The sequence below is a fragment of the Dermacentor variabilis genome, chromosome 7 (assembly GCF_050947875.1).
Source record: "Dermacentor variabilis isolate Ectoservices chromosome 7, ASM5094787v1, whole genome shotgun sequence".
In the NCBI taxonomy this organism is placed as follows: domain Eukaryota; kingdom Metazoa; phylum Arthropoda; class Arachnida; order Ixodida; family Ixodidae; genus Dermacentor; species Dermacentor variabilis.
The window spans coordinates 173,461,629-173,488,382 of NC_134574.1; the positions used below are offsets into that span (position 1 = coordinate 173,461,629).

Sequence of the window (26,754 nt, forward strand, 5' to 3'; positions counted from 1 at the left end):
ATTATTGAATTTTTTCATACTCATGCGTAACATATAAATTTTGTCTGCTTTAGATGCACTATCACATGCCCTTCCCAAAATTGTGATATCGTTTTTTTCTTGCTGAGTCAGAGAGTAGTTAACTTGATAGTTTCGTTTGCTGAAAATTTTCTATTTTTGCCAATTTTTAATAAAAAATTGCCGGCATAAATCGAAAATTCAAAGCCAACAGTCACTAGATATTAAGTTTCTCTTTTGAATGCAATAAACCTCGTCAGATTTGGTGCAGTGGTTGCCGAGAAAAAACGAATTATCCGTTTACATGTTTTTATGCAGGTGCACCCAAGCTGAAGCTTCCTACTAAAGCTCGATTGTTAGACCCATACATATATTATGAAACTCATAGGGATGACGCAAGGCCGTTTGTAACATGCCGAAAATACACACCTGCACTGTCCTGGCTTCTCGCAGTAGCCCCGGGTTGCATGACATCCTTGACCACACATGGCTGCAACAGATTAGAAGCAGCAAGTTATAGTACCACTACGAGTGCTTTAGCGCAGGCAAAAATTTGTAAGAGCATGGATTATGGGGAACCAGCGCTGGAGTTTTCACGACACATGCAGCGCCACCCTGGTGGTCAGAACGTGCACAATGCAGCCGCTCCCGCGGACGAAAATTGCTGCTTGTAGCGGCGTTGCGTGCGCTGAAAGTCCAAGGAAAACAAAAGGACGCCGACGGTACTGTTGCGTATACAAGTGTCACAACTACGTCGGAATGAGGGAGGATGTATCCTCCTGCGCTTTTCCATCTAAGCCCTACGAAAAAGAACGGAGGCGGCGTTGGATTCAAGCAGTCAGGCGAGCGGAGCAAGTTCCCGTTATGTCGCCCTGTCAAGCGGTGTCGGGCTGGTTTCTAAATCGAATTTCGTGTGTGTACTTGGTTTATTCGATAGTGAAGACGGTCAGCCGTGGCAGCCAGTACCAAACAGCAGGATCTGCAGTCGGCATTTCGTCGGAAACAAAATGAGCAATAGCATGCACCATCCGGCATGTGTACCAACCATTTTTCCTTCGCAATACCACCGCCAAGCTCCTTCCAATGCCACCACACCAAGCGAACGATACGAAAGGTAAATAGTTTCCATTCATCGCCAAGAATTATGTGGCAGGGAAGCTGCCTTGTAATACGAGTTGTGTGCACATACTGCCGGCGCACGCGCGACTAAGCAGCCTATGCGTTTTTAAAGATGCGCATGCGGATGAGGACTCGGCGCTGAGATGCATCCGGTAAATTTATGTAATAAGTGCTAAATGTAGCCTGGTTTGTTACGGACCAAGCAGCGGAGCACTCAAACCTTTGCTTGCCCGAGTCAGCTGATGCGATAAAGCTTTCTTCTCCATTGACTGCTGCGACGAAGTAACATCAGAATTTCTTATGTCTAGCCAGAGAAGTATGGAATGTCTTCAGGCCAACTAATACTTCCGAAACCATAGCGCAGCAAGACCGGCGCCGTAACTACTAGATTTGCGAGGCAGGCTGCCACACAAGTATGGGAACGGCACACGGCGCAACCGTTAAATAAACGCACGTGCTCGCCGCGACACACTGTGAAAAACATATAAACCTTAAAAAAGCTTCTTTCGTCATTTCTTCACTCGATGGCGCTAGCTTCTTTACGAGAACTGTGCACTTGAAGCGGCGCGAAAGCGGAAACATGCGAACCATATGTGCGAACTATGAAACGGCCGCGGACGTATCGTCTGGTCGAGCGGCTGGAATATGCCGCGTTTCGTCGCCAGGGCGGCGTGCAACGCACTCTTTTCGACGCGCCGCCTATCCAGCGCTGGTTCCCCATAGAAAGCATTTTGGTACACAGGCATCAGCCGCAGCCGGCCGCTCCAACAACGTTCGGCCGAGAGGCCCGATATCGTTTAGTACTGCTAAGTCTATAACAGCAGAGGGAAGACATGTTCTGTCACGAATTTCAAGAACTGCGACAGACTTGAAGGCGTGCCATGAAATATGCGCACGAGCTCCATGCCCGCGTTGGCGACCGTTTGCCCTTTCTGCAGGGCGAGCACAAGTGCCGGCGCTGGACAGCCAATCACTGGCCGACTGCAGCATGGCGTTACCGATCCCGCTCGCACAAAATATCTCAGAATGCACTTGAGCTTCGATAAAGTGGGCGCTACGTCCAACCCACGCAAGCGCCACTGACATACTCGTCCTTCTTTCCATAGGAGCCAAGTCAAACGCGAAATACTATAGGCGGGCACCGCGAGTTTTCTTTATGCGCCGGAAATCAAACAGCATGCGAGCGATCACTCGGCCGCTTGCACCATTTCTACCCGCACGTTCATTCTAAAATCGTTGTAATCCGAACACCATTCCCAATTTATCTTATCAGCGCTGGCCACAACAATGACGACATCGGAACAAACCACCGTGGTCGGAGCAGGTCGCGAACAGGCACACGTGTATTCCCGAGCGAAGTCGTCGCATATACAGGTAATGGCGGCAACAGGCAATAGCATCCTTACAAACTTGCAGCGTAAAAAGTAGAACACAGTATAATATACAGGGTAAAAGCAAACGTCACACCGCTACATTAGTCGCCTTCAGCCGGTAGGCTCGCACATAAGAAGACTTCAGTGCAGACAGAGGGGACAAATGAAATTTGCCTCAGCAGCTCCGGCCAGTATTATGTCGTCTGCCCGCTCGTTGCGCACCGCGAGAGCCGAAATAGCGGCTGTCTGAGCCGTGCCTGCGGCCGCGGCGGGCATTGTCAACGAGCGAGCAAACGCCGATCAGAAGGTGCACAATCGTGGGCACGTGACCAAATATGGCGGGGCCCATGGGTATGGTGCTGTAAAGGGTCTATATATCTGGGAAGGGGTGCTATATAGTCTGATGCTTCACCACTATACCGGGTCTTAACTTTACCATTGCAACATGCGCCCTAAAGTTAAGAATTAGTAAATATCTTAAAGTAGCTACCGGGACGTTTCGACTTATTACATGCACAAGATTTGCGCCTCTTCTTGAAATCTGTCACTAGGCGTTTTATTTTTTTTTTAACTGCTCGATCTCAGAAAACAAACAGGCGGTATACACACACAACGCACACAGTGTGTTTATGCGACGACGGCTTCAGACAAGTTTCGAGAAATACGGGCTCGAAATGCGGCATGAAACAACTGCTGTTCTCTTCAACAGTTTTACTATGTTCACACAATACGGAACTGGTAGAAGAATGCGTCTCTCTGCAGGTTTTGACTATAGGAATTTATTCAAGCTGGTGCAAGGCAGAAAGTTTTTATCTCAATGCCATGATTTGGCTACTGCCCGACTTTAATTTTGAAATTTAAACATTTCTCCAAGTCATTAATTAAAACGTTAATGTGTGCAAATTTATTATTAGTTTTATTGGCGATCGTCAAAAAGATAAATAATGATGTATACTGCTGCTGTGGAGCTTGGCGGATTTCCAAATTTAGGTGCACACCTCCGCGCTTTTCCCGGCCATGTTGTTTATTGTTGCGCGATTTCGCCTATGGCAAAAAAGTGGCTTCAGACAAGATTACACAAACCAGTCCAAACACTAACTATAATTTGCTTGTAAACTTTATTGCACTGGGTTCTCTTAACAAGATCAAAAGAATACACAGACGTTTCACCAACTATGCAGGTGGCATCATCAGTACTCGGCATGGCATTATCAGTACACATTTGTGCATTCATGTACTCATCAGTACTCACCTACGGGGCAGAAACCTGGAGGCTTACGAAATGGGTTCTGCTTAAATTGAGAACGACGCAACGGGATATGGAAAGAAGATTGATGTGTGTAACGTTAAGGGGATAAGAAGAGGGCAGATTGGGTGAGGGAACAAACGCGAGTTAATGACCATCTTAGTTGAAATCAACGAAAAGAAATGGGGGGTGGGGGGGGCATGGGCAGGGAAGGAATGAGGAGGGAAGGTAACCGATGGTCACTAAGGATTACGGACTCGATTCCAAGAGAAGGGAAGCGTGGTAGGGGGCGGAAGAAAGTAAGGTGGGCAGATGAGATTAAGAAGTTTGCAGGAACAACACGGCCACAATGAGCACATGAACGGGGTCGTTGGAGAAGTATGGGAAAGGCCGTTGCTCTGCAGTGGGCGTAGCCAGGCTGCTGATGATGCTGATGTACTCATCATGCCACTCGCATAGGTGCCGAAACGTGTTTTCCTTTGATCTCTTGTTGAGTAGAGTCAGTGCAAAGAAATTTACGAGAATGAGTTCCCTGGATTTTGTCCTTGCTTTCTTTTTCAACTACAGCTTGCTATCGCAAGTAAAACACCAGCAGAGAGCACATCTCGTATTGCACACGTGGCACGCAACAGAGGAATGAGCCTGTTGCAACAAAAGATCGAAAGACGTACGACGGTTGCAGAAGAAGCCGTCCCAGCCGGGCAGGCAGTTGCACTCGAAGCTCGCGTTGCACGCACCGTGCACGCATCCGGGCATGGGCGTGCAGCGGTCGCAGCGGCTTCCTTCCCAACCCATGCGGCACAGGCACTCGCCGGGCTTCTCGCAGAACCCGTGCTCGGCGTCGCAGCCCTCGGCACACACGGGCCGCTCGCACTCGGCGCCCGCCCAGCCGTCCATGCACTGCTTGGCCCCGCCTTCGAGGCAGCGGAACCGGGCAACTTTCTCGTTGGGCCCTGGGCAGCGCTCGCTGCAGTTCGCGCCCGCGTAACCTTCGACGCACGTGACCCTGTAGTCAACCTCGAGCCCCGGGAAGCTACGGTGCTGCCAGGCAACGCCCACGGCTAGGAACTCGTGCAGCGCGAAGCGCCGCACCAGCGAACCCAGCTCCGGGTTGTGTTGGTCGTCGGTGCGTCGCTGGATCCAACGTTCCGGAATGTCCAGGACGCGGCTGGCCAGCTGGAGGAACCACTCGGAGGCGCCCAGGCTTCGGAACCGGTCCACCAGGGGACGCCGCGTCCGGTGGTCCCGCCGAAAGGCTGCGTTAGAAGTGCGTGCAACGAGAGGGCTATGTGAATTGCTGAGGGACGTAGAGTTTTGGGTCTATATATGCACATCCTATAGATACATGTTGGAGAAGCGGACCGCGTAGCGAGCGATGGGAGGCAAATCATTGAGAGACAGATATTGATTGGAAAGCTTACGGGTGTAGCTGATGTTCTACAGGGACGTGCGCAAAAATATCTTGCTTCACTGTTGCGCAAATTTCGAAGAAATATCACATTTCAGAGTTTACGTCATTCAATGTAACACATTGGTACTTTCAGTGTAACACTTTAGTTAGTGTCCTGTTCTTGAAGATAAAAATGCCACAGACCTAATGTGCCCTGTTGTAATCTGTACACAGCGAAGCTTACGAGGTAATGCTCACGCGCGCCGTTTCATCTGACTGAAGGATGCCCAGAACGAGGAGCTCTGCAGCATAAAGTACCTTTGAGCGCTATCAGCTTTATAAGGGATGGAAAGAACTTGCTTTCTGTGCCCTTTGTTTGGGGTACCCGACCTCCCCTTGGAGGCGCAGGTGCGACAGTACACGCGGTCGCCAGGCGGAGCAATGGATGCGCAACGTGAGCAGCATGGAAGAGAACCATGACATTTTGGGAGGACTTCAGAATGGCTTCAGAATAGCTAGGCCTGCGTTTGGATGATTATTTGTTCTTACTCAGTGTATTGAAACATCGAGTAGAAAGCAGACCGTCATATGTGGCCTTTTTAGACATTACAGGAGCGTATGACAACGTAAATCGCAACATTTTGTGGGATATTGTGGAAGGGGAAGGCTTAGGCGACGATTGTCCACAGCTTTTGAGCGAGATTTACCTAGAAAATACCGGCGGCGTTGAATGGGAAGGTATGAGGAGCGAGGAGAAAGTTGATATTAACAAGGGACTGAGGCAGGGGTGCCCTTTATCCCCACTGCTATTTATGATGTACATGGTGAGGATGGAGAGGGCGCTAGAAGGAAGTAATATCGGGTTTACTTTTTCATACTAACAGGGGGGTACAGTAGTAGAGCAGCAGCTTCCAGGTTTATTTTATGTGGACGACATTGTGTTGCTAGCTAACAAGCAAAGTGATTTGCAACGTCTGGCTAATATCTGTAATATCTGTGGACAGGAAAGCAAGAATTTAGGTTTGAATTTTAGTGTTTGAAAATCAGGTGTTATAGTATTCAATGAAAACAGTGAACAAACAGTGGCAAATACAGGGCCAGGAAATATCTAGGGTAAGAGAATATAAATACCTTGGTATATGGATAAACGAAGTCAGTAGATACATGGAAACACAGGAAAGAACAATAACAGTAAAGCGGAAGAGAAATGCAGCCATAATGAAGCACAGAGCGCTATGGGGATACAATAGGTACGAGGCGCTCCGGGTTATGTGGAAAGGTGTAATGGTTCCAGGACTTACTTTCGGAAATGCGGTTGTTTGCTTGAAATCAGGGGTACAATCAGGACTCGATGGGAACCAAAGGTCAGTGGGACGCCTCGCATTGGGCGCTCACGGGAAGACTACAAATGAAGCTGTGCAGGGTGATATGGGCTGGACTAGTTTTGAAGTGAGAGAAGCTCGCAGTAAAATTGATTATGAAGAACGACTGAGGAATATAGAAGAAAGTAAGTGGGGTGGGAGAGTGTTGAGGTATCTATACAGGAAAAACATTGATTTACTGTGGAGGAAAAGAACTAGGAAGCTTATCAGTAAGTATGCGTCCTCTAGGGTGCGCAACACAGCAACAAAGAACGTCAAGCGGATCCGGAGACCCTGCGCCATCTAGTGGCAATTCCGAGAAGCCAAGTCAGAGAGGCTGAAATAATCTCATGGGTGCGGCAATGGAACATAAACCTGCCATGAGTAACTACTTAAGAGGGAAAAACAAAATCAGGAAAGAAACAATTTATGATAACTCAAAGGGAAGCTCGTTACTTTTCGAAGCGAGATCAGGATGCCTTAGAACATGCACCCATAAGAATATGATATAAGAAGGCGAGATATAAGAAGGAAGAAGAGGCATGTGCTAGCTGCGGTAATGCTGGTGAAATGATAGATCATGTTTTATTAGAATGTGAACACATCTGCTCAGAGGTCGATTTCGACACCAGTGGCCTCCTTGAAACCCTTGGGTTCAGAGAAAAAGTAAACATGTCCGGAATAAAGATTAGTAAGAGGCGATTGGAAGCTTGGTGGAAGTAAAGCCCCTCCATTCACGTTTCCGCCGGTGGCGCGTGGATGGAGGGGCTTTAGGTGGAAGTAGGGAAACGACAAAAAAACATACAAAAGGAAAGTTCACAATAGGGGCTCAGAAAATTTGGTTGTGCGAGTTCGTCGTGTTTTTTTTTTCCTTTCTTTTTAACCTACGTAAGACATTAGGCAATATAATAGCAAGAGCTTGGTGGCGCAACCCACCGGCCCGTTCCAAAGGGGACGCTCATAGCTCATACCATCCATCCATCCGTCCATCCATCCGTGAGGCCATCTCCTCCCACTGTGTCTCCTCCGGTCTCCTCTCTCCCGTCTCATCGCAGCCAGCTCGCCCTCTCCACCAGCGGCCAATGACACTTTTGCGCAGGCCGGCTTTCCCTCTCTTACTTTCCACTACTGCGGGCGACGTAGTGTGAACCATAGAGTTTCTCACTATATTACCTAGAGGGAAATCTGGCGCTGCTGCGCTGTGGTATGCATGGGAAGGCCGATATATTGTGAGTTCGGATTGGCATCGTTCTCGGAGGGCCAGGGCACCTTGAAGACGCGCCTGGCTAGAACCCTTCCGTCTGTCACAATGATCAATTTGCTACTAAAACAGCACTAAAAAGCTGCTGCAGCGTTATTATTACACAAAAACATGTTTTGTTTAACTATGAGAACTTGTTATTGCACGTACACTTATATGATACGTAAAATGTATGAGCGGGCGGCTAAAGTTGTAGGACAGACGACAAGATTCGCGCTCACTTTGAAACAGTTTGTCGTCTCTTCTTGCTTTTCTTCACTTGGTCATGCGTTGTAGGTGAGTAAAGATGTAATATGCGTGAGTGGAAACATCCCATGAAGATTTTACTTTAAGAACGCGTTATTTGTGCAGCCATATCCACGTTTTAGACGAAGCCTTTTACAACACCAGCCAACACAAGCCTCGCAGACACATAAACTATATGGTGTGCGGAATGGAGCAGTGTATCATCTGTACTGAAAAACAATGGGAGAACTGGGGAGGCTTCTGCGATGATGCCACCAGAAGGAGGCTGCGATCGACCGGGGTGCCTAGCGCGCGAAATTTAAACATGTGCAAAACTTTCTGCATTTATAAACTAAAACGCTCTCAAAACACAACCGAAGTTCTTATAATTTGAAAAAAAAAATAATACAAACTGTTAAGATACGTCAATAACGCCGTCTATGCTTGCACGTTTCCGACCATAGATCATGCAGTGTTCCTGATCGTATGCTCAGCCAATGGCTCAGCATTTCGGTTGCAGAAGACAAACAAACACTCGTCTTCTCGTTCCGCATAAGTTTTTGGTATTTCGAAACACACGAGGATGAAAAGCCCGGAAAGAGCACCTGCACTGTGCCTATTCGATTGCACGGGATTCCTTTCATGTTATATCTGCCAGAAAGGCGGTCGCCAGGTTTCACTGAAGCAAAAGAAATACTGCTCTGAGACGAATGCAGCCGGAGGCCCTGTGTTGCACCATTATTTATCCCCTTGCCAGGCTGCAGCGACAGATGGCGCTGCAGTAGACCGGCGTGCAGTAACCGGCAGTAAGAGGCGATTGGAGGATTGGTAGAAGAAAAGTAGGGAAACAACAAAAAACGGAGACGTACAAAAGCACAGTTCGCAATAGGGGATCAGAAAATTAGGTTGTGTGAGTTCATAGTGTTCTTTTTTATTGTTTAACCTAGGTAGGACATTAGGCAGTATAATCGCAACAGCTCGGTGGTGCAACCCACCGCCCCGTTCCAAAGGGGACGCATAACATCCATCCATCCGTGCTCCAGCACTTCCGGCCGTCATCGCAAAAAGAGGCACGTTTTCGCCGCCGGACGATACACTATCCTATTCCAGTAAAACATACATTGCGAGTCATTGGCAGTCTTGCTGGAGATTCTCGTCCTAGTAAACCTTTCGAAGCGCTTGCACTGCGCAAGCAGAAACCTCTCGTGTGCTTGGCAGAGGAATTTGCAGGTGCATTTGTAAGTGTAAGTTCAGGAATTCATCCCTGCGCTCTGCCTGCAACATCTACGTCTGTGATGGACGCCCCGTTTGCACTTCGAGAGCTATAGACAGCACTCAGCAGCCTGCGGCGTCGATGTGCACCAGGTCCTGACGGCATCACCAACCAGATGATGCAGAACCTACCTCTGGAACACCGGAAGATGCTCCTAAGCTATCTCAATCGAGTGTGGGAGACTGGCGACGTTCCTCCTTCATGGAAGGTGGCTTGCGTTGTCCCAGTGCTGAAGCCCGGCAAAGAAATGACAGACTTGGCCTCGTATCGTGCTGTATCACTGACGTCGTGCGTGGCTAAGCTTATGGAGAAGCTGGCAAGTAAGTGTTTATCTTGGTGGCTCGAAGATAGAAGGGCTCTGCCAACATGCATGACTGGATTCCGAACAGGTTTAAGCGCGCAAGATAGCGTCTTGGACTTGATAAGCCATATTGAACATCATAGAGCTTTCGGTCTTTCAACACTAGTTATTTTCCTAGACGTATCAAAGGCTTGTGATAGCGTCCTTCAGAGCTCAATACTAAATAGTTTGCAGGCCATGGGCGTACAGGGCTATCTTCTGCGATTCATTCACTCATTCATCAGTGATCGTAAAATTCAAGTGCGGTTAGGAAGTACCACAAGCACCGAAAGGGCGGTATCGCGAAGTGTACCTCAGGGAAGTGTTCTTTCCCCAACGCTCTTTAACGTTGCAATGGCTGGTCTTCCCGCTGAAGTGAAAAAACATTGCAGGCATGTCCATATGTCGATATACGCGGACGACATTTGTCTTTGGTTAACCGGATATCAACACAAGCGTTTAGCTCTGATAGCTCGACAGGCGTTACTTTCAGTTCAAAATTACCTTCAAAGTGTTGGGTTGACTCTCTCGGTGCAAAAATCTGGCTTCATCATGTTTCCAGGTAGAGGAAGAAGGTATGCGCGGCTGAAGATAGACCGTAATCAATCTTGTCTTCGACAATTGATACACAAGCGCTTTTTAGACGTCATTATTGACTACCGCCTGCAGTGGCGACGAGCTGTGGACTCGGTTGTGACAGCGATATCTTCGCGTCTCAATGTGATCCGTAGAGTTGCAAGTGAGCAATGGGGAAATCACCCTTCTTCAATGATCAGGTTGCACGATGCACTAGTGACGAGTCGAATAATGTATCAGCTCCCTTTAATTTCCCCATCGGTATCACAGCTGGAACGACTTGAGGTTCTGCACAGAAAGGGCCTAAGAAGGGCTCTTGGCGTTCCGCAGACTGCTCCTAACAATGCAGTACTTTATGAATCTCTATCGAGACCTCTTAGCCTAGTCGCTTCACAAAGGTTATTGATGCAAATTGGCCGCCTCAAACAGACGGCAGCCGGCCGAGCCCTTCTACAGCGCCTTCGAAAGAGATCCGAGTCCCGAGCGTACTTGGCCCTTAATACTCTTGGTTACCTGGATCTTGACGCTAGAGGTCGAACTAAGAGGTTGAAACCACCTTGGTCTTTCGCGAGCCTCGATTGTTCGTTGGCAGTTCCTCACGTTCGTGCTAAGCGGAGTTCTCCTTTGGCGGCAACGCGTTCGCTCGTACTGGAACATCTTGAAACTGAATATGCACGTCATCTTCAAATTTTTACTGATGGCTCTGTGGACAAGGTCAGAGCATCTAGTGCAGCTGCTTTTCACATTCCCTCTTTGAAGTATGATTGGTCCGTTCGCTTCACTGCAGTCGTGTCCTCCACAACGGCCGAAAACGTTGCCATTGAGGCAGCTCTCAAAAAGCTACGGTTTTGTACGCCTCAACCTGTTGTCATTCTTACAGATTCGTAATCCGCCCTTCAAAGGTTAGAGCACGGGTTCCATACTGATGCCTTATCTTTAAGCTCCCTACGTTCGGTGCAAAATCTCCGTGTCAAAGGCTTCTCCATACGATTCCAATGGGTGCCATCACACATAGGTATCATAGGCAACGAGATGGCGGACAGCCTCGCCCATAGAGCGCTGTCTGGGAATCCTTTGAGAAAAGTGCCTCAAGAAGACAAGAGACTCTTCAGAGAAGCGGTGTCGTGCCACTTCAGTTTTTTGTGGAGCTCACCTCACAAGCCATGTGTGATCAAGGGTCTCAAAAGAAACCAAGCCACCTTACTGCTCCATATTCGCACGGGCTCTGCTCGTACCCCTGCGTGGATGTATAAGACTGGCCTGGCGTTATCACCATTATGTTCAACGTGTGGTGCGTGCGGTGACATAGAACATTACCTAATGTGCTGTACTGTGTATAACGCGGAAAGGAGGGTGTTATTCGGGTCCCTCAAGAACACAGGACTTCCTCACAGTTCTCTTCAGGACATTGTATTCCAGCGCGGGAACCGGTTGTGTAGGAAGGAGGTCTGTCGCCTTCTGTTAAATTACCTACAGGACACGGATTTGGCTTCCACATGGTGAACTGAGGAGTGACCATTTGTAATTGGGAGGTCTTTGTCTGATTATGTGATTTATTTATTTAAAGTGTCGCTACGGTGGAGCAATTGCCGGCAGCAACTGCAAGGCTAATCCCACCAGTAGCCTACAACAACTCAACAACTCAATACCGTCATTCCCATGACGGCACAGCGCCTCTTAGGAAACTCCCATAGACGGTGGCGCCAGATTTCCCTCTAAGTGTTATGAGTGAGAAACTCTATGGTGTGAACCATCGCTCCGAGGTGGTGCCGCCGTCCCGCAGCCAAGCGTAAGCTATTCGGCGAGACAGCAGCAACAGAGGCGGTGCAGGGTAGTTCGAAAAGATTGCTTCCCTTTGAAATGCAAAGTCGCCTTCGTTCATGGCGACGCAAGCTGCTGCTGCCGCGACGACGGTAGCATAAACTTGCGTAGCCGCCTGCCAGTAGCTGCAGAAAACAGCCGTTCAGGGAGGGCTGCCGCCTGTTGCGCGCTCCTCTGCATGCATGGCTGGAAATTCAAACGCAGCTGAATGACGAAGCTCTTAGCGTGTACGCCTTTACCGAAACGCGTCTGCGAGATCTTGAACAGCCACCTGCTATTGTCGATTTTGTATGGGAAAGGATCAACATAATGACTGGATTGAGGAACGGTAGAGGTGTAGGAATGCTAATTGGACAAGGTATTAGGTGGCAAAGGGCGAAAGGGACATGTAAGGTGCACTTATGAAGTAGGTGTGCATGGGAAGGACAAAAAAGTCACAGGCATGCGCGGCACACGCAGCAGTCACAGCGTAAGCCAGAGGCCAGAGCCAAGTCGTATTCACGAGAACGATCTTAACTCTCCGCCCGGCGTCGATGGCGAACAGCGGCTTGTCCTGCTCTCTGCACAGCGGTCTGCCGAGTCCGATGTTGCCTGGTTGCAGCCGGGCGCGTCGCTCTACGAATCGCTTCTTCAGCGATTCGTAGAGGAGGCGCCATAACGTGCACCGAAGAGCAAACGCAGGTATCCAGACTACGTGGCGCATGTGCAACATCCTTTGGCCCGTGGCACGGCACGTTGCCTTTGATGAGGGCGATGACAATGATGGCGTCCCCTTGGAAACGGGATGGTGACAGATAGTCGGCTAGCCTGCTACATCCATGGTCAGCTACATGCAGCATGCGACATGTAGCAGTTGCATATATATGTATGCAACTGCTACATGTCGGGACACCTTATGGAATATAACGGAAATGCAATGCAAAGTTTGTACGTATCGATGCTACGCGGCGCGCATGTCAAATGGCACAATACAATGGCAATGCTGCCGATGCTGATTTAGTGGCATTCTCTTCGAAACGGGACGGTGAAAAACAGTCACCTAGCCTGCTTGAGGTAATCTGGTATGTCATACATGTTTTCATTACATCAATGTCTATTCATCTCCATGGTCTTCTTTTCCCCTTCCACAAGACTTCTGGATGGATCGATGGATGTTATGAGCGTCCCCTTTGGAACGGGGTGGTGGGCTGCGCCACCAAGCTCTTGCTATTATACTGCCTAATGTCCTACATAGGTTAAACAAGAAAAAAAAACACTATGAACTCCCACAACCAAATTTTCTGATCCACTATTGCGAACTTTGCTTTTGTACGTCTCCGTTTTTTTGTCGTTTCCCTACTTTTCTTCCACCAATCCTCCAACATCCTCTTACTATAATCCCTACTGCGCACATGTTTACTTTTCCGCTGCTCTCGCTGAACCCAAGGGCTTTAAGGAGGCCAGTGGTGCCTAAATCAACCGCTGGGCAGACGTCTTCACATTCTAACAAAACATGCTCCATAGTTTCACTACAGCTTTACCGCAGCAAGCACATGCTTCTTCCTTCTTATATCTCGCTTTATAGGTGCGTGTTCTAAGGCATCCCGATCTCGCTTCGCAAAGTAATGAGCTTCCCTTTGAGTTATCATAAGTTATTTCTTTCCTGATTTCGTTTTTTCCTATTAAGTAGTTACTCATGGCAGGTTTCTTTTCCATTGCCGCCACTCATGAGATTATTTCAGCCCCTCTGACTTTCCGCTTGACGTTCTTTGTTGCTGTGTTGCCCACCCTACAGGCCGCGTACTTGCTGGTAAGCATCCTAGTTCTTTTCCTTCACCGTGAATCAATGTTTTTTCTTGTACAGATATCTCAACAATCTCCCAGCCCATTTACTTTCTTCCACATTCCTCAGTCGTTCTTCATACTCAATTTTACTGCTAGCTTCCCTCACTTCAAATCTAGTCCAGCCCATACCTACTCTCTACCTAGCTTGCAGCGCTACCTATGCAGCTGCTACGCGGCGTGCCACCGGGTGCAATAATGTACAACTGCAATGCAAAGGGCGCACGTATAGACGCAACGCGGCGCGAATGTCACATTGCAAGGCAAGTGGCACGATACAATGCTAATGACGATGGTTATTTATTGGCATCCCCTTTGAAACGCGGCGGTGACGTTGTCATTTAGCCAGCTTGATTTAATCAGGTACACAATGTATGTTTCTTCTAGCATTCTTGTATACATATTTTAAAACTTCTTATCCTTCCTCAAACCTTCTGCACCTGCCTTGTACCGCTACATGTGCATCTGCTACATGGCGTTCTATCTGGTGTAATAACATGCAAGTGCAATGCAAAACGTGCACGTATCGACGCTACGCAGCGCGCATGTCACATCGCATGTCTCCTCGCGCGCTGGAAGGCGTTTATAGGGCATTTTTCCGCTGCATGCTAGCAAGCTCTGGCGTGGCTCAGTGCTAGAGTAGCAGACTCCCACGGAGCGGGCTCGAAAATCATTTTTTCTCATTCCCGGCGATAGCTGCTACGGACACCGGCGGCGGACACCACCCGAAACGGCTGTTGGTATGAGCCCATAAAAGCTTACGCTGTATAAGACGTGGCTGGGAGTAGCTTACCTATGGACAGGTAGTAATAGCAGAGATCAAAATAGAGAATTGGCTGCGGGTATTGTAAATGATATTAATGAGTTCCGAAAATGAGATAAAGTGGCATGAATGCACACGTGGAAGATCTAGGTGGACATACTGATTATAACGGTTATTTAGCGCTGGATCTGTGCGAGGAATACAAGCTTGCAGTAGTTCACATATAAAATAAGTGCCATGGATAGGTCCGGAAATAGGCCGTCGTGTATCTTCTACGCCTAAGCCTCAGAAGCATTTTGCGAACGACTAGACTAAATGACATTAGATGAACACGGAACAGATAGCCTGGGCGAGGATAAGAAGTGTATAACCCCAACTTTTGGGAGAGACACCGACGCAGGACAGGAGGCCCTAGCAGCAGAATATTTATAATTAAATGAAAGACAAATAGCAGATACAGCAAAAAGCGTAGAGAAGAAAATGGAGGCCTTTCCTACAGCAGCGTGGGATTACAAGGAACGCGTAGACGTGATGCAGCAGCAGACAAGCACGGCTAAATAATTGTTGGAATGGAAAGAGAAAACCGCGCAAGTGGCAGAATAAAGAAATCAAGGAAGCTGCAGAAGAGCGTAAGCAGGCGTCCAGGGATCATAGCGAAGTGAAAAAATTGGAATTACACGAAGAGTTGCTGCTTAGATGGAACAAGTACTGGGAAAAAAGAAAAGGGTGCCGAGCGAACTAGTGCAACAAAACATTTAATGTGTAAGTGAAGATTGGGTGCAGGACATTGGCAAAAAAGATAGAAGAGCACGAGAAAGATTTAGGAACCAAGTAAGAGCACTCGGAGCTGCAATTAAACGTTCACCAACGGCTATAAGGGGCTGCTATGGCATATTGGCAATGCTCAAACACGAGCACATAGACGATTGTTTCGTATAGCTGTTGGACGAAGGATACATAGACAACCGAGTACAAATCGCTGGAATGGAAAGAGAAAACCATGCAAGTGGTGGAACAAAGAAATTAAGCAAGCTATAGAAGAGCATAAGCAGGCGTCTAGGGATCACCGATAAGCCGAAAAATTGGGATTACCTGAAGTAGAGGTGCATGAAGAAGCAGAGGCCGGAAATGCAATGAAGTTGCGAAAACTCACCTAGGAATGAAGCAAGGGTGTCCTTTGTCTCTATTGTTATTCACGCTTTTTGTTAAGGGTTATAAAAATACGACTGAAAAGCAGTGGATTAGGTCTTTACCTATCTTACACCCATAATGAGCGAGATATGCTACGGAAGGTTCATAATGGTATGCCAGCAATCGGGAAGGATAACTAGAAAAAACTGTGAGGCAGGACAAAGAGGACGGAACAGGAATCACCCTTCCTGTTCAGTTCTCCGTCTTGCTTTGCGATTTTTTCCTAGTTATCCTTTCCGTTTGGTGGAACCCCCTTACCAGATACCATGTACCAACTCGCCCAACTAGCCACCCTTCGGAAGGTCACGGGGCTGATGAATGCGGACGACGTTGTGCTACCAGTGGACAATGCGAGGCATTTACAGAGACTCGCGAATATAAGTGGCAGTGGTAGCGACGAACCTGTAGGCCTCACGTTTAATACAAAATATAGGGAATTATGATCTTTAATGAAGATAGCAATAATGACGTGGTATCAATTCAACAGGAAGCCCCACACCCATTGTCAAGAAATAGGAATACCTGGGTGTATACGTAAACTAAGGAAAGACTTACTCAACTATTACAGTATTGGTGAAAAAAGAACAGGGAATATATTGACGGAACCGGTGTCATCGCAAGCGTAGGCAACGGTACCGTACAGCGGCAGAGGTTTTAAACACGAAAGTTAACATCGAGATCAGATAGGTTATATGCTAGATAGCGATAGGTGTAGTAAAATCTGATTAAATCAAGCAGACAAGGGTCTATCAGTTCTCGCCCCATTTCAGATGGGTTGCCAGTCATCATCATCATCAGTGCCGTCGCGGCAGCAGCTTGCATCCCAATAAACGAAGGCAACTTTGCATTATTGTCTCTTAAAGATCAGACAATGAACTGTGCCAAGTGTTTCACTGAATGGCGCAGACTCCAAAACGCGATCATTCTGATTAATTCGAGCAAGAACGGTGCAGTGCGAAGCGCAAAATCATTTTTCGAACATTTTAATCGAAATATGTACGTCCCTGTAGATAACCAAAGCGCTTCGAAGAGATCGGTCATAGACGGCAAGCAATTATGCGGTGCCTGCAAGCAATTGCAGGCACAAAATGAAGCCATCCGAATCGTTAGGAGTGGTCGTGCTGCAGCGAAAAGGGAGAGACACACACAAAAAAAAGAGGTTCCTGTATTAGTTACTTACCCTTCTACAAAAAAAAAAAACCTATTACCGTGAAAAGTCACTTAGAATGCAAAAAAAGTCGCGAAAACCATATACGGATGGCGACACCGCTTTGGAGTTTCGGTTACACCGCTACACCGCCTTGGGACCAGGTAATTATTTATCAGGTAAATATGCACTATATTGTGTTCTAAAGGCTCTAAAGACTAAGTAGGCCTAGTTTCGGGAAAGTTTACTTAGCCCAAATGCAAGAAAGTACTTTGATGTTCATGACGTCACACTGACGTTCTGGCTTTAGGGTTTGGGCGCGAGATTAAGAAAATGAAACTTTGAGGTTCATTTCTTCCTATAGTTATTAACGTATTGTGAAATTAACGATATCATAGTTTTCAAATAATGCCTCATCAGTCTAAAATGGTTTAATTCTTCTCTTTCAGTGTCCCTTTAAGAAGAATAAGACCGAAGGAAATCAGAGGGGAAAGAAACAACACTGACAGTGCTGACTTCCAGACGATCTCATTATTCAAGACAGAACACGCACTGTGCGACGAAAAGAAAACGAAACGCGCGCAAGAAAAATCGCAGCCAAATAGCAGTCAATGAAGCCACATAATTCTGCGTCCCATCCAAGTAATACAAATAGAACGTCTTTGAAGTATGCTGTTAATCATGTTATTGTTTTGCATACTAATTGACAAGAAGTTTCCTTACAGCCGTGTGTTGTGGGACCTCCTTCCGTATCTTCGTGTGTGTATTACACTTAACTCAATATAACATTAAGACTGAGGACGACGCAGAGTCTATAGCAAAATGTCAGCGGCATCATATCAACGCACCGAAGCTGCTGTTCGGGGACGATACTCAGAACTCGGCAGGAGAAAGTTTACTCAGGAGAAAGATACTCAAAAGGAGAAAGTTTGAACTTGGTTTACGTTGCCAATAACACCATTTAAAAAAAGAATTATATTGACTACGCTGTATGCGATAACTAGATCTATCCGCGTTCTTCATGCTAGCGTTCCTCCTTGCTGCCTGACTTGGACGGAGGACATGCCGAACAGAAGAGGCGGGCGTGCCCGCACTTCTGGAGCATCAGCCGCCGAGAGGGCGGGGATCGCTTCGTACTAATTGTTTAAAATTTGCAAGAGCCGAGGGAAAGGTAGTGAATATACGGAAACCTTTTTCTTGTCTGAGTTTTCACCCCCACCCGTATAGTCTTCGGATTTTTCAGTAGGGAATCTAGTCCTTCTCCAACGAAAAATAGTTAACTACAGGTCCATGCAAATGCTGTAGAAATCCATGGCGTCTTGACGAGCCAGTGCGGTGAACTTGATGGCAGCGACATTATGTTTGTGCCTTTGCTGCATTCGTAAGGCTCCTTTTATTGGCAAAGGCCTTTTGCCTTTTTCGAAACACAATATATTATTGCGCAAGCAGGCTTTTCCACGTACTAACTTGTCCTCTATAGTTTGCAAAGTGCAAGGAACAAAGGAGAGCATGGATGACAGCACCAGTTCGCTCGGCGCCGACTATTCGACTTTAGACTGAGGTCTGCCATCTTGGTTAGGTCAGGCAAGCGTGTGGAGAAGCGCACTCGTAGGTTTTGCATACTTTCTCATGGAATCGCATTGGAAGCTGCTCTCGCCTCCTGTCTCGTCGAATCCTGAATGAACCCAGCTTTCGGCGGCACAGTCCAAGCGTATGTGCGTGCGCCAGCACTGTGCGGTACCATGTGGACCGCCGTGCGATATTTTCGATGCTGTGAATAGCCTTGATTTCGGACGTCCCAAGTCCCGCTACATTTGGCGGGCGTTTTGAACAGGACGCATTAAAACGCAAGTTAATTAATTATTTGTTGCGCTCTCAATCAATTTAGGCCCCATAGCGTAATTACTGAGTTGACAGCTATCAAATAAAAAAGTAGCACTTTTCTGGCACTACTCCATTAAGAACAATGACGAATCCCGTTCGGCGTACCAACCCAGACGTCCGTGGATATACTACAGACAGGACATCTGAGAACCTAGGCCGGTTTTTCTTTATCATTACGAATAAGAGCACTAACATGATCGTCGTCCCTGTCATTTTTCCTCCGTAACAAGTCGGATCATGTGTTCAGCGACAAGTGACGATCGTAGAGAATGAGCAACATACGAGGAAAGTACAGCAAAACTTGATGGAATATATTTGCCGCCAAAATTTGTATAGTCACAAAGTGACACTATATAATCTCACTTTCGCATAGTTTACATCAATTCGCTCCATTCTACTTTGTCAAATTTGGGCCCTTTCTTTTTTTTACGCTTATTATGCCCTGGGGCGAAACGCGAAAAAAAAAAAGACTAATTTGCCAAAATTCAGTTTTTCTTATCGATTCCTCATGTCTTTAGCAGTCGTGCTGCGCCTTTCAGGTGAAACCGCCAAGAGTTATTTTGAATATTTCTCGAATATTTCAAAGCGTCAACTATGCGCAATCAAACAATAATCGGAGTACGACAAGTTTCCTCCCCGCGGGCACAGTAATAAAAGAAAAGAAAATACGCACTCTCAAACTCATCCAGCGGATCACGGCTGCGTCACAGCCAGCGAGTACGCAGTGATCATTAGCACACTCGAAAGCGTGCTGTATATGCGAATGAACTGCTTATTTGTTCCTGATGCTCCATTTGTACTTTAATTATCAACGCTTCAAACTTGCGGTGTTATGACAGTCACTTGCTAACTTTATGAATACTAGTATGCGAACATCGTTTTAAAGCAATTGTGAAGGCGCATTTTCATTATTCGAAAACTATTGGATATTCGATTCCGTTCGCTGCTGGCACGCGCTATTCGATTCGTATTCCATTGGGTCTCAAAAGTGCTACAGTCCTGGCTAGCATTCCCCTGTTCACATATGCGCGGTGCCGAGGATTTCCGCATCGCGAAGCGTCGAACCTGTCAAGCGTCGAACGAGGCTCCCAGCGGAAAGTGAGACGCACGGGGAAGCTCCGAGAACAGTCGCGCCGAGCACACGGACTCTCGGCGGGGCACCCTGTGGGGCCGAGTCAGCGGGTGGCCAGGCAAGCGGCGTCTCTCTCGCTGCTTCCCTTTGCGCGGGAAGGGGTGTCGTTGCGTGTTCGCCGCCACTCCACGACGACCACTCACCGCGACGCAAAGCGGTACGGTATGGACGCCTGAATGCGCCGGCGGCACAGGAACAATCGCCATGGGCATCACGGAGCCTTCCCTGGCGGACATGCACCGTTCCGGCTTGAGCACGGCGGGAGAGTGCGGGTGCACCTTTCACTTGCTGCCTCAGAGACACACCTGCTCTTCCCGGCTCGCTACCACCTCCCAGCACTGGCAAGCCTGCTTGAATACGTGTACTCAAACGGGCTCCTAGACCGCCAAATAGACTTCGGCCTCGCACGGCCTCTACCTCGCGCGCCGGCCATCGCCCCTGGATGATGCTGGCGTCTGCTGCCTGAAACCTACTCTCCCTTTCCCCCTCTCATCTTTCATTTCCCGCCCCCATCCCCAGTACGCTGCGCCGTGCTACCATATGGTCTGCAGAATTGGGGGTATTTTCCCTCTCCCAAATTACGAAGAAGAAGGATATACTTGCGCCCCTTCATAGATTCCTGCAGGAAGAACTCTGCGCGCTAGACCGCAAATGTTACAGCGTATGGATCTGCCCGGAATGTGGCTGGCGGCTGGAACAACAAGGGGGGGTGAAGTTGGAAAGTGCGTGGGTAGGCTTGAGAGATTTCACGGTACATTTAGGCTCTCTTAAAAGCGGCTTTACATTCGCGTCAGCAGCTTCTCTTGAAACTTTGCTCAAAGAGTTCGCATTGAAGAGACGTTTGTGATTCGACCGAGGCTAGTGTGCTTGCAGCCTAACTGGCATGCACACGTACCTTGTTTTTATTCGAGTGTTTTGTTTGTTCTTGCGTTTTACCGACATATTTCTTTTCCCTTAGCCACTACGATATAAGTTTATTGGAGTGACATAATTCCACGCGACAGATACAGCGCGTATTCGCGGGCGAACAATCGCTTATTGATACTACGTAGCCAAATTTAACGGATATCAGGAACTTCGTCATTTATCGAAGCCAAATTTACACCATGCCTCAACTGCACTGAAGGAACGGGTGACAGATGAACTGCTTATAAATGAAGGCATTACATTGGTCAATGGATTTACCGCTTAGACTTTAATATCTTTTACGACGACTTGCACAGGCCAGCTAGAAGCCGGATTTCGATGATGTATGGGGTGTTGTGGCGCAGGGGTCAATGGTGCCTAAAGAGCGCCAAGACACCCGCATTTCGAAAAACATAGCAGAATATCTCGGCTCCTTCAGTTCATGGTTATAGTCAGTATTGCCAGGTTGCCCATTCTCAAACAGATGTTCGTATCAGTCAGCCCTCGTCTGATCACGGAAGCTAAGCGGTATTATTTTCAGTCACACCCTGGAAGGGAACAACGAAAGATAAGGACTCTTGGAACGCAGAATAGTTGCAATGAGCAAGACAGCTCTACTGCAAAGAGTCCCCCCACCCCCAACTTTTTTCTTTTTTTTTCGGGGGGAGGGTCGCTTTTTCATTTTGCTGGCGTAAATTCGTAAATCACACCGCACGTGGAGATGGTTTACGAATTTCTTTTCTCCTGCGGCTGTGTTTATGTCGGTGAGACCGGACGCTGTATTATCATCCGCTTAAAAGAACATTTTAAGAAAAGGTCATCTGACGAGAATTTCCACGTAGCAAAACATTGCAGGGCTATAGCTTGTGGAAAAGAGACAAAGAAGGTGTGCCTACCGCTTCTAGAAAAAAAAAAACTAAACTTTTGTACCATAATAGGTACTGTCGTACACGGGAGCTGTTCGAGGCGTATGTTATAAAGAAGAAAGCGCGTGTATGTGTTAGCGATCCTTCCATCGTACTTACTGATTGCGAGGTGCAATGCCTAGACGCAAGATTGTGACGGCAGCGATTTTGGATGGCCTATCGACATGACGACGTTATTTTGTTAAAACGGACGTTTGGGCGAGTTAGTAAGACATATTTGAAACAGAACAGGGCGCTATTCACGGGGACAAGCAAACGACACTATTTTGATCATTGTGTATATATATATATATGTTGTCATCTTTCGCCCAATGAAGGTCAGTTGTGAGTCTGCGCGCGTCCTGTCCACTTCTACTTCTGTTGTCCGCGTGTTTATGGCGCAGTAACCCCCGTATTACAATATAGTATTACGCAAGTTCTCTTTGATTTAGGCAGCGGTGTATTGAAACCTACCAAGCGTGACTGTTTAAGCTCGCCGCAAGACCGTTTGCCCACAGCCTGAAGGAATCCATCCATTCATTGATCTTGCACTTTGGTGGCCCTTCATCTGTATATAACGTAATGTCTCTTCGGCGCCGTAAAACACCACTGTTGCGGTCCTTGCAACCCTTGCCCGCGCACACCCTGGTTCGTTGACCCTACACGGTTATTTGGCCACTGACCCGGCAATGCCGTGAGGGGGGGGGGGGGGTCATTTGAAGACGCTTGCGCATGCGCCCTGCAGGAGAGCGCGCGCGAGGTAGCCATGCGGGACGCGGCATCGATCGCACCGCGTTCTCGTCGCCGCACTCAGTGCCGCCACCCGCTGCTGCCGCTGCAGTCGAGCTGACGCAGCGAATGAATCTGCGGTGCAGCTCATCCGCGCAACGGCGTTTATGGAGGCCACACTGTTTATCGAGATGTGACACCATAGCGCAAATAAGGAGTGTCGTAACTCACCGCCTTCCGGGGGCACAGTTCCGTTCTGGGTGTGCCATGCTTCGATGGTGAGCCTGAAGCGACCCTGCGAGAACAGTAAATTTGCATCAGAGGGCGCTGCCAAAAAAGCTTTCGCCTACAATTACTTGGTCACTTCGATTTGGCCGCACTTTCTCGGCTAACGAGAGTGCTGCAGATTTCGCGTCGTGCAACGGAGGACAACCGGCGAACGGCCTTCGATGAAGGCGCACGCAGTGGGTATTTTCGCACACTCGTAGTCGCGGTATAGTGTACAGCATGGCGCCTAAGTGGTGGTCGTCGATTCGATGTTTCTCGTCGGAAAACGTATATCAAGCGAATGCAGTTAGAAAGAAAAATTTGCCACGTTGCAAGCTTTTACCGACGTGCCATAACAGCTATCCAGATGTTCAACATCCCTACTGCCAGCTGTAACCAAGACGGGATGCATTCACGTCCTCGTACTAATTAGATATACTCGCGGACAACTTTCTGCGGCTATGAAAGGAAAGCTACGGGCGCGCGGCTGCTGCGCATGTGTTCCTGCGCCAAGTAGTCCGGCAGCGTATGACAGTGCCTTCGATTGCTCGGAACGCACGCTGAGTCGGCACAGCTTCCACCTGCGGCGGTTTGACGCTTCCCCAGACGCGGAAGGAAAAAAAAAAAGTTAACCTTTACACTAGCGGTGTATTCTGTTTTATTTAACTTTTGCTAATAAGGTGCTTATGTTTTCTCTTCCCCAGCATATACACTTGCTTGGATTAAAACGCGGGACTCTTTTCAGAAGCGCTCTCACTTGTTGCGCTTTGCCTCCGTACTTTCCCCTTCATAGCCACAGAAAGTTGTCCTCGAGTATAGCGCAACGCCACGTCGTCTGCTACCAAGAGCATTACTTCGGCACTAAACCACCAGGCGAACAACAATATACATTGCCCTATTTATTAGTACGAGTGACTAACAGGTCAGCAGTGTAAGTCAAACGATTCCTACTCCGTATACGAAAGCAGTTGCACACTTGCACACTCGAGAGTTGTTTTCTGTTTTTTATAGTTGTATTATAGTTGCTTACGTTTTTTTTTTATGACGGTCAGTGCAGTCTTTTACAGTTTACTGACCACCTCTTTGTGGTAAGCAAATGTGGCAGTGCCATCTTGAAATCGCAGAGAGAACAGAAGCAATTCTCTGTTACGGACTAGTTGGTCCACAGTGAAGAAAAGGTCTGCAATGCAAATCCGGCGAGAATGGCTTTTTTTTTTTGTCGTGCCATGCATTTGCATCTGTCAGTTGTGTTTTTCTTTCGCAGATACAAAGATGGCGTACCCATCTCATGTCCCAGTGGTGGCAGCATAATTTTTCTCCCACTCTTCTTTCTCGCAGTGCATCTGATATTCCTGAATCACGATGGCCGATGGACTGTCGATAAGTGTTGCACAATCTTATGCAGCCTCACAGCCGCTGATCGCTCGCCAGGTCTTTTCCGGTTCACTTCGAATCTGTAGCTGACGGCGCTTCAGAACAAACTGCCGATGCTCCCAAGCCGCAATGTGTTACGACTGTTGCCGTTTTACCCTCTTCTCGCAATAATTTCACACAAAGAATAAAACACGCTTATATTTGCGGTACCACTGGTTGCGATATGCGAGCACGGCCGAGCCGCGGTCCACTGTGTGTCGCCGATGACCATGCACTGTAGCCGAACTTGAGTTGTATCGGAACACTCCTTGGTGCTGAAGGTTTGAACGTGGACGTCACTTTTAATAAAATGGGCACTATGCGCCACTTTACTGCAGCGGACATCACTTTGCTGTAATAGAAGTTGCATAGCCAAAAAAGCCAATGCTTTTGTTGCCGGTCGCGGCGACGCGCTGGTGCATGCAGCGTCGGCGGAACGGAACGAACGAACACAGCGAAAGATGAAAGAGCGAAAGCTGAACGCAGCGGAAGATGAAAGATGCGAGGAGGAGGGTGCAGCCAACACATCCTATGTTGTTGCAGCGCAACCATGATGCGGAAAGCGGAGCAGGATGGGCTGGCGAATGCGTGAGAAGAAAAGCCTAGTGGCGGCGACGATGACTACAAGATGGAGCCAGAGTAGCGCGCGTTGTCTGAGGGGTCTACCTGCTGCGGCTGTTAATCGGGTTCACGTGTCACCCACGCGCTGCCTCTCATGACCTTCTGATTAGCGAGGCAGTCACGCCACACTTCGCTCCGTTTGCAACATGCCGCACAAGACGTCGTCCACGTCAGCCAATATATCGCGAAATAAAAACACGTACAAAGTGGCGCTCAAATTTCGCATTAGGGAGTATCGTAATCGTCCGTGAAATTTTTTCAGTATGTTCGCCGTTTATGTCACTGCGAGATTATATGATCAGTAATGTAATTTGCGGCCTTTTTTTCACCAGGCACTGTCAAAGACGCGGACTGTTGGAAACCCAGTAGGCATTTACCCCGGCTGGTACTATATTATTTGCACTCCTGATAAAAATACCGACTTTACTAGAAACATGTTCTTGGTGATCGAATTTTAGCTTTCAATAAAAACAAATGCACACGGACATTTGGCTGAGAGATTGTAGAAATAATAGTTGAAATTGCGTGAGATCGCGCGTGCCCGAGTTCAACGTCACCGTCACTCACGCTCGTAGTTTTCAGGAAAAATAATGCAATCATAGGGCTACATTACGGCGTTTATAGTTCTGATATAATTACCCATGCACCAATAACTACGGCCTTCAAGTTCACTTTCTCGGCTTTTGCACCTCCCCCACCGTGTCGCCACTGGACATGTTCTTATGTTTGTACGACTAAATGCACGCAATGCGCACAAGGGGACGATCTTTCTTTTCTTACCTAGGTAGGACATTAGACAGTATAATACCAAGAGCTTGGTTGCGCAACCCACCACCCCTTTCCAAAGGGGACGCTCATAACATCCATCCATACACAAACTTGAGCGCTGTTCTCCCATAGTGCCCTCAGACAGGTGTACGTGCGAGTCGGCACATTTAAATGAAATGGAGTCACATTAGCAATCAAAGCTTTCCGTTCATTCGAGGTTCAATTTCCGTTGTTCAACAGCGAAGCTGTTTACGGCTAGAGTTCTGTGCATTTTTTCGCATCGGTCAAAAAATGTGGGTGAGCAAAAACTATCATCATCAGCAATGGCTGAGTGAGTGAAATAACTTTAATAAGTTAAGAGAAGACGCAAGGGAGACCCCGCGCCATCCGGCTAGTCCGACGTAGGGACCGCCAAGCCGAGCTTGACGGCCCGATCGCGGGCACTCTGGACGGCCAGGGTTTGGTTGTTGAGTTCGGGGCTGCCCAAGAGCGCAGCCCACCTATCCTCGCTGAAGGAGGTGCCGATCGCTTCGCACTCCCACAACACGTGGTCCAATCTTGCCGTTAGTCCACAGGCAGGGCAGTCCGCACTGGGATACCTTTCAGGGTATATTGCATGAAGAACCGCAAGGTTAGGATACGCACGGGCTTGTAAAAGTCGAAGGGTCACCGCCCACGCCATGCATAAGGAGGGGTGCGGGAGGGGGAATACCCGCCTTGACTGATAGTAGTGTGCGGTAACCTCATGGAACGTGAGCAAGGGTTCCCCGCGGGGCAGGAGGACTGCGGAGGCGGCGCGGTCAGTGAGTCCTCGCGCGGCCTCGTGCGCGCCCTCGTTAGGGTTACAAGGAGAGCCCTCAGTCAACCCCAAGTAAGCGGGAAACCAAGTGATAGAATGCGGAAAGATACTTTTGGCGCATTGAAGAATGCGGAGGGCCTGAGGGGAGACCATCCCGGTTTGGTAGGCCTTAATGGCTGCCTTGGAATCGCTATATATTGCCTCTCTGCGACCATCGAGCACAGCCAGCGCGATTGCAACCTGTTCGGCTACTACGGGCCTCGAAGTGCGTACCGTAGCGCAGCAAGTAAGCCTGGAATCGGAGTCGACGATAGAGACGGCAAATGACTCTTGATGGACATATGCCGCGGCATCCACGAAACTTGCCTCAATGTGGTTGTTGCGGACATGCTCGAGTAGAGCTGTACCCCTGGCCCGACGTCTGCC

The 26,754-nt window shown here is 48.2% G+C and overlaps 1 protein-coding gene across 1 annotated transcript in view; it reads right to left on the reverse strand.

Annotated features, from left to right (window-relative positions):
• LOC142588933 (uncharacterized) overlaps window positions 1-26,754 on the reverse strand; it is a 119,757-nt gene that overhangs the window by 62,380 nt on the left and 30,623 nt on the right. The window contains exons 3-5 of the mRNA XM_075700744.1: window positions 22,692-22,755; window positions 4,407-4,991; window positions 427-487 (exon numbers count right to left, since the gene is read on the reverse strand). Of these exons, the coding sequence (XP_075556859.1) occupies window positions 427-487; window positions 4,407-4,991; window positions 22,692-22,755 (710 nt within the window). The remainder of the gene's footprint in view (window positions 1-426; window positions 488-4,406; window positions 4,992-22,691; window positions 22,756-26,754) is intronic.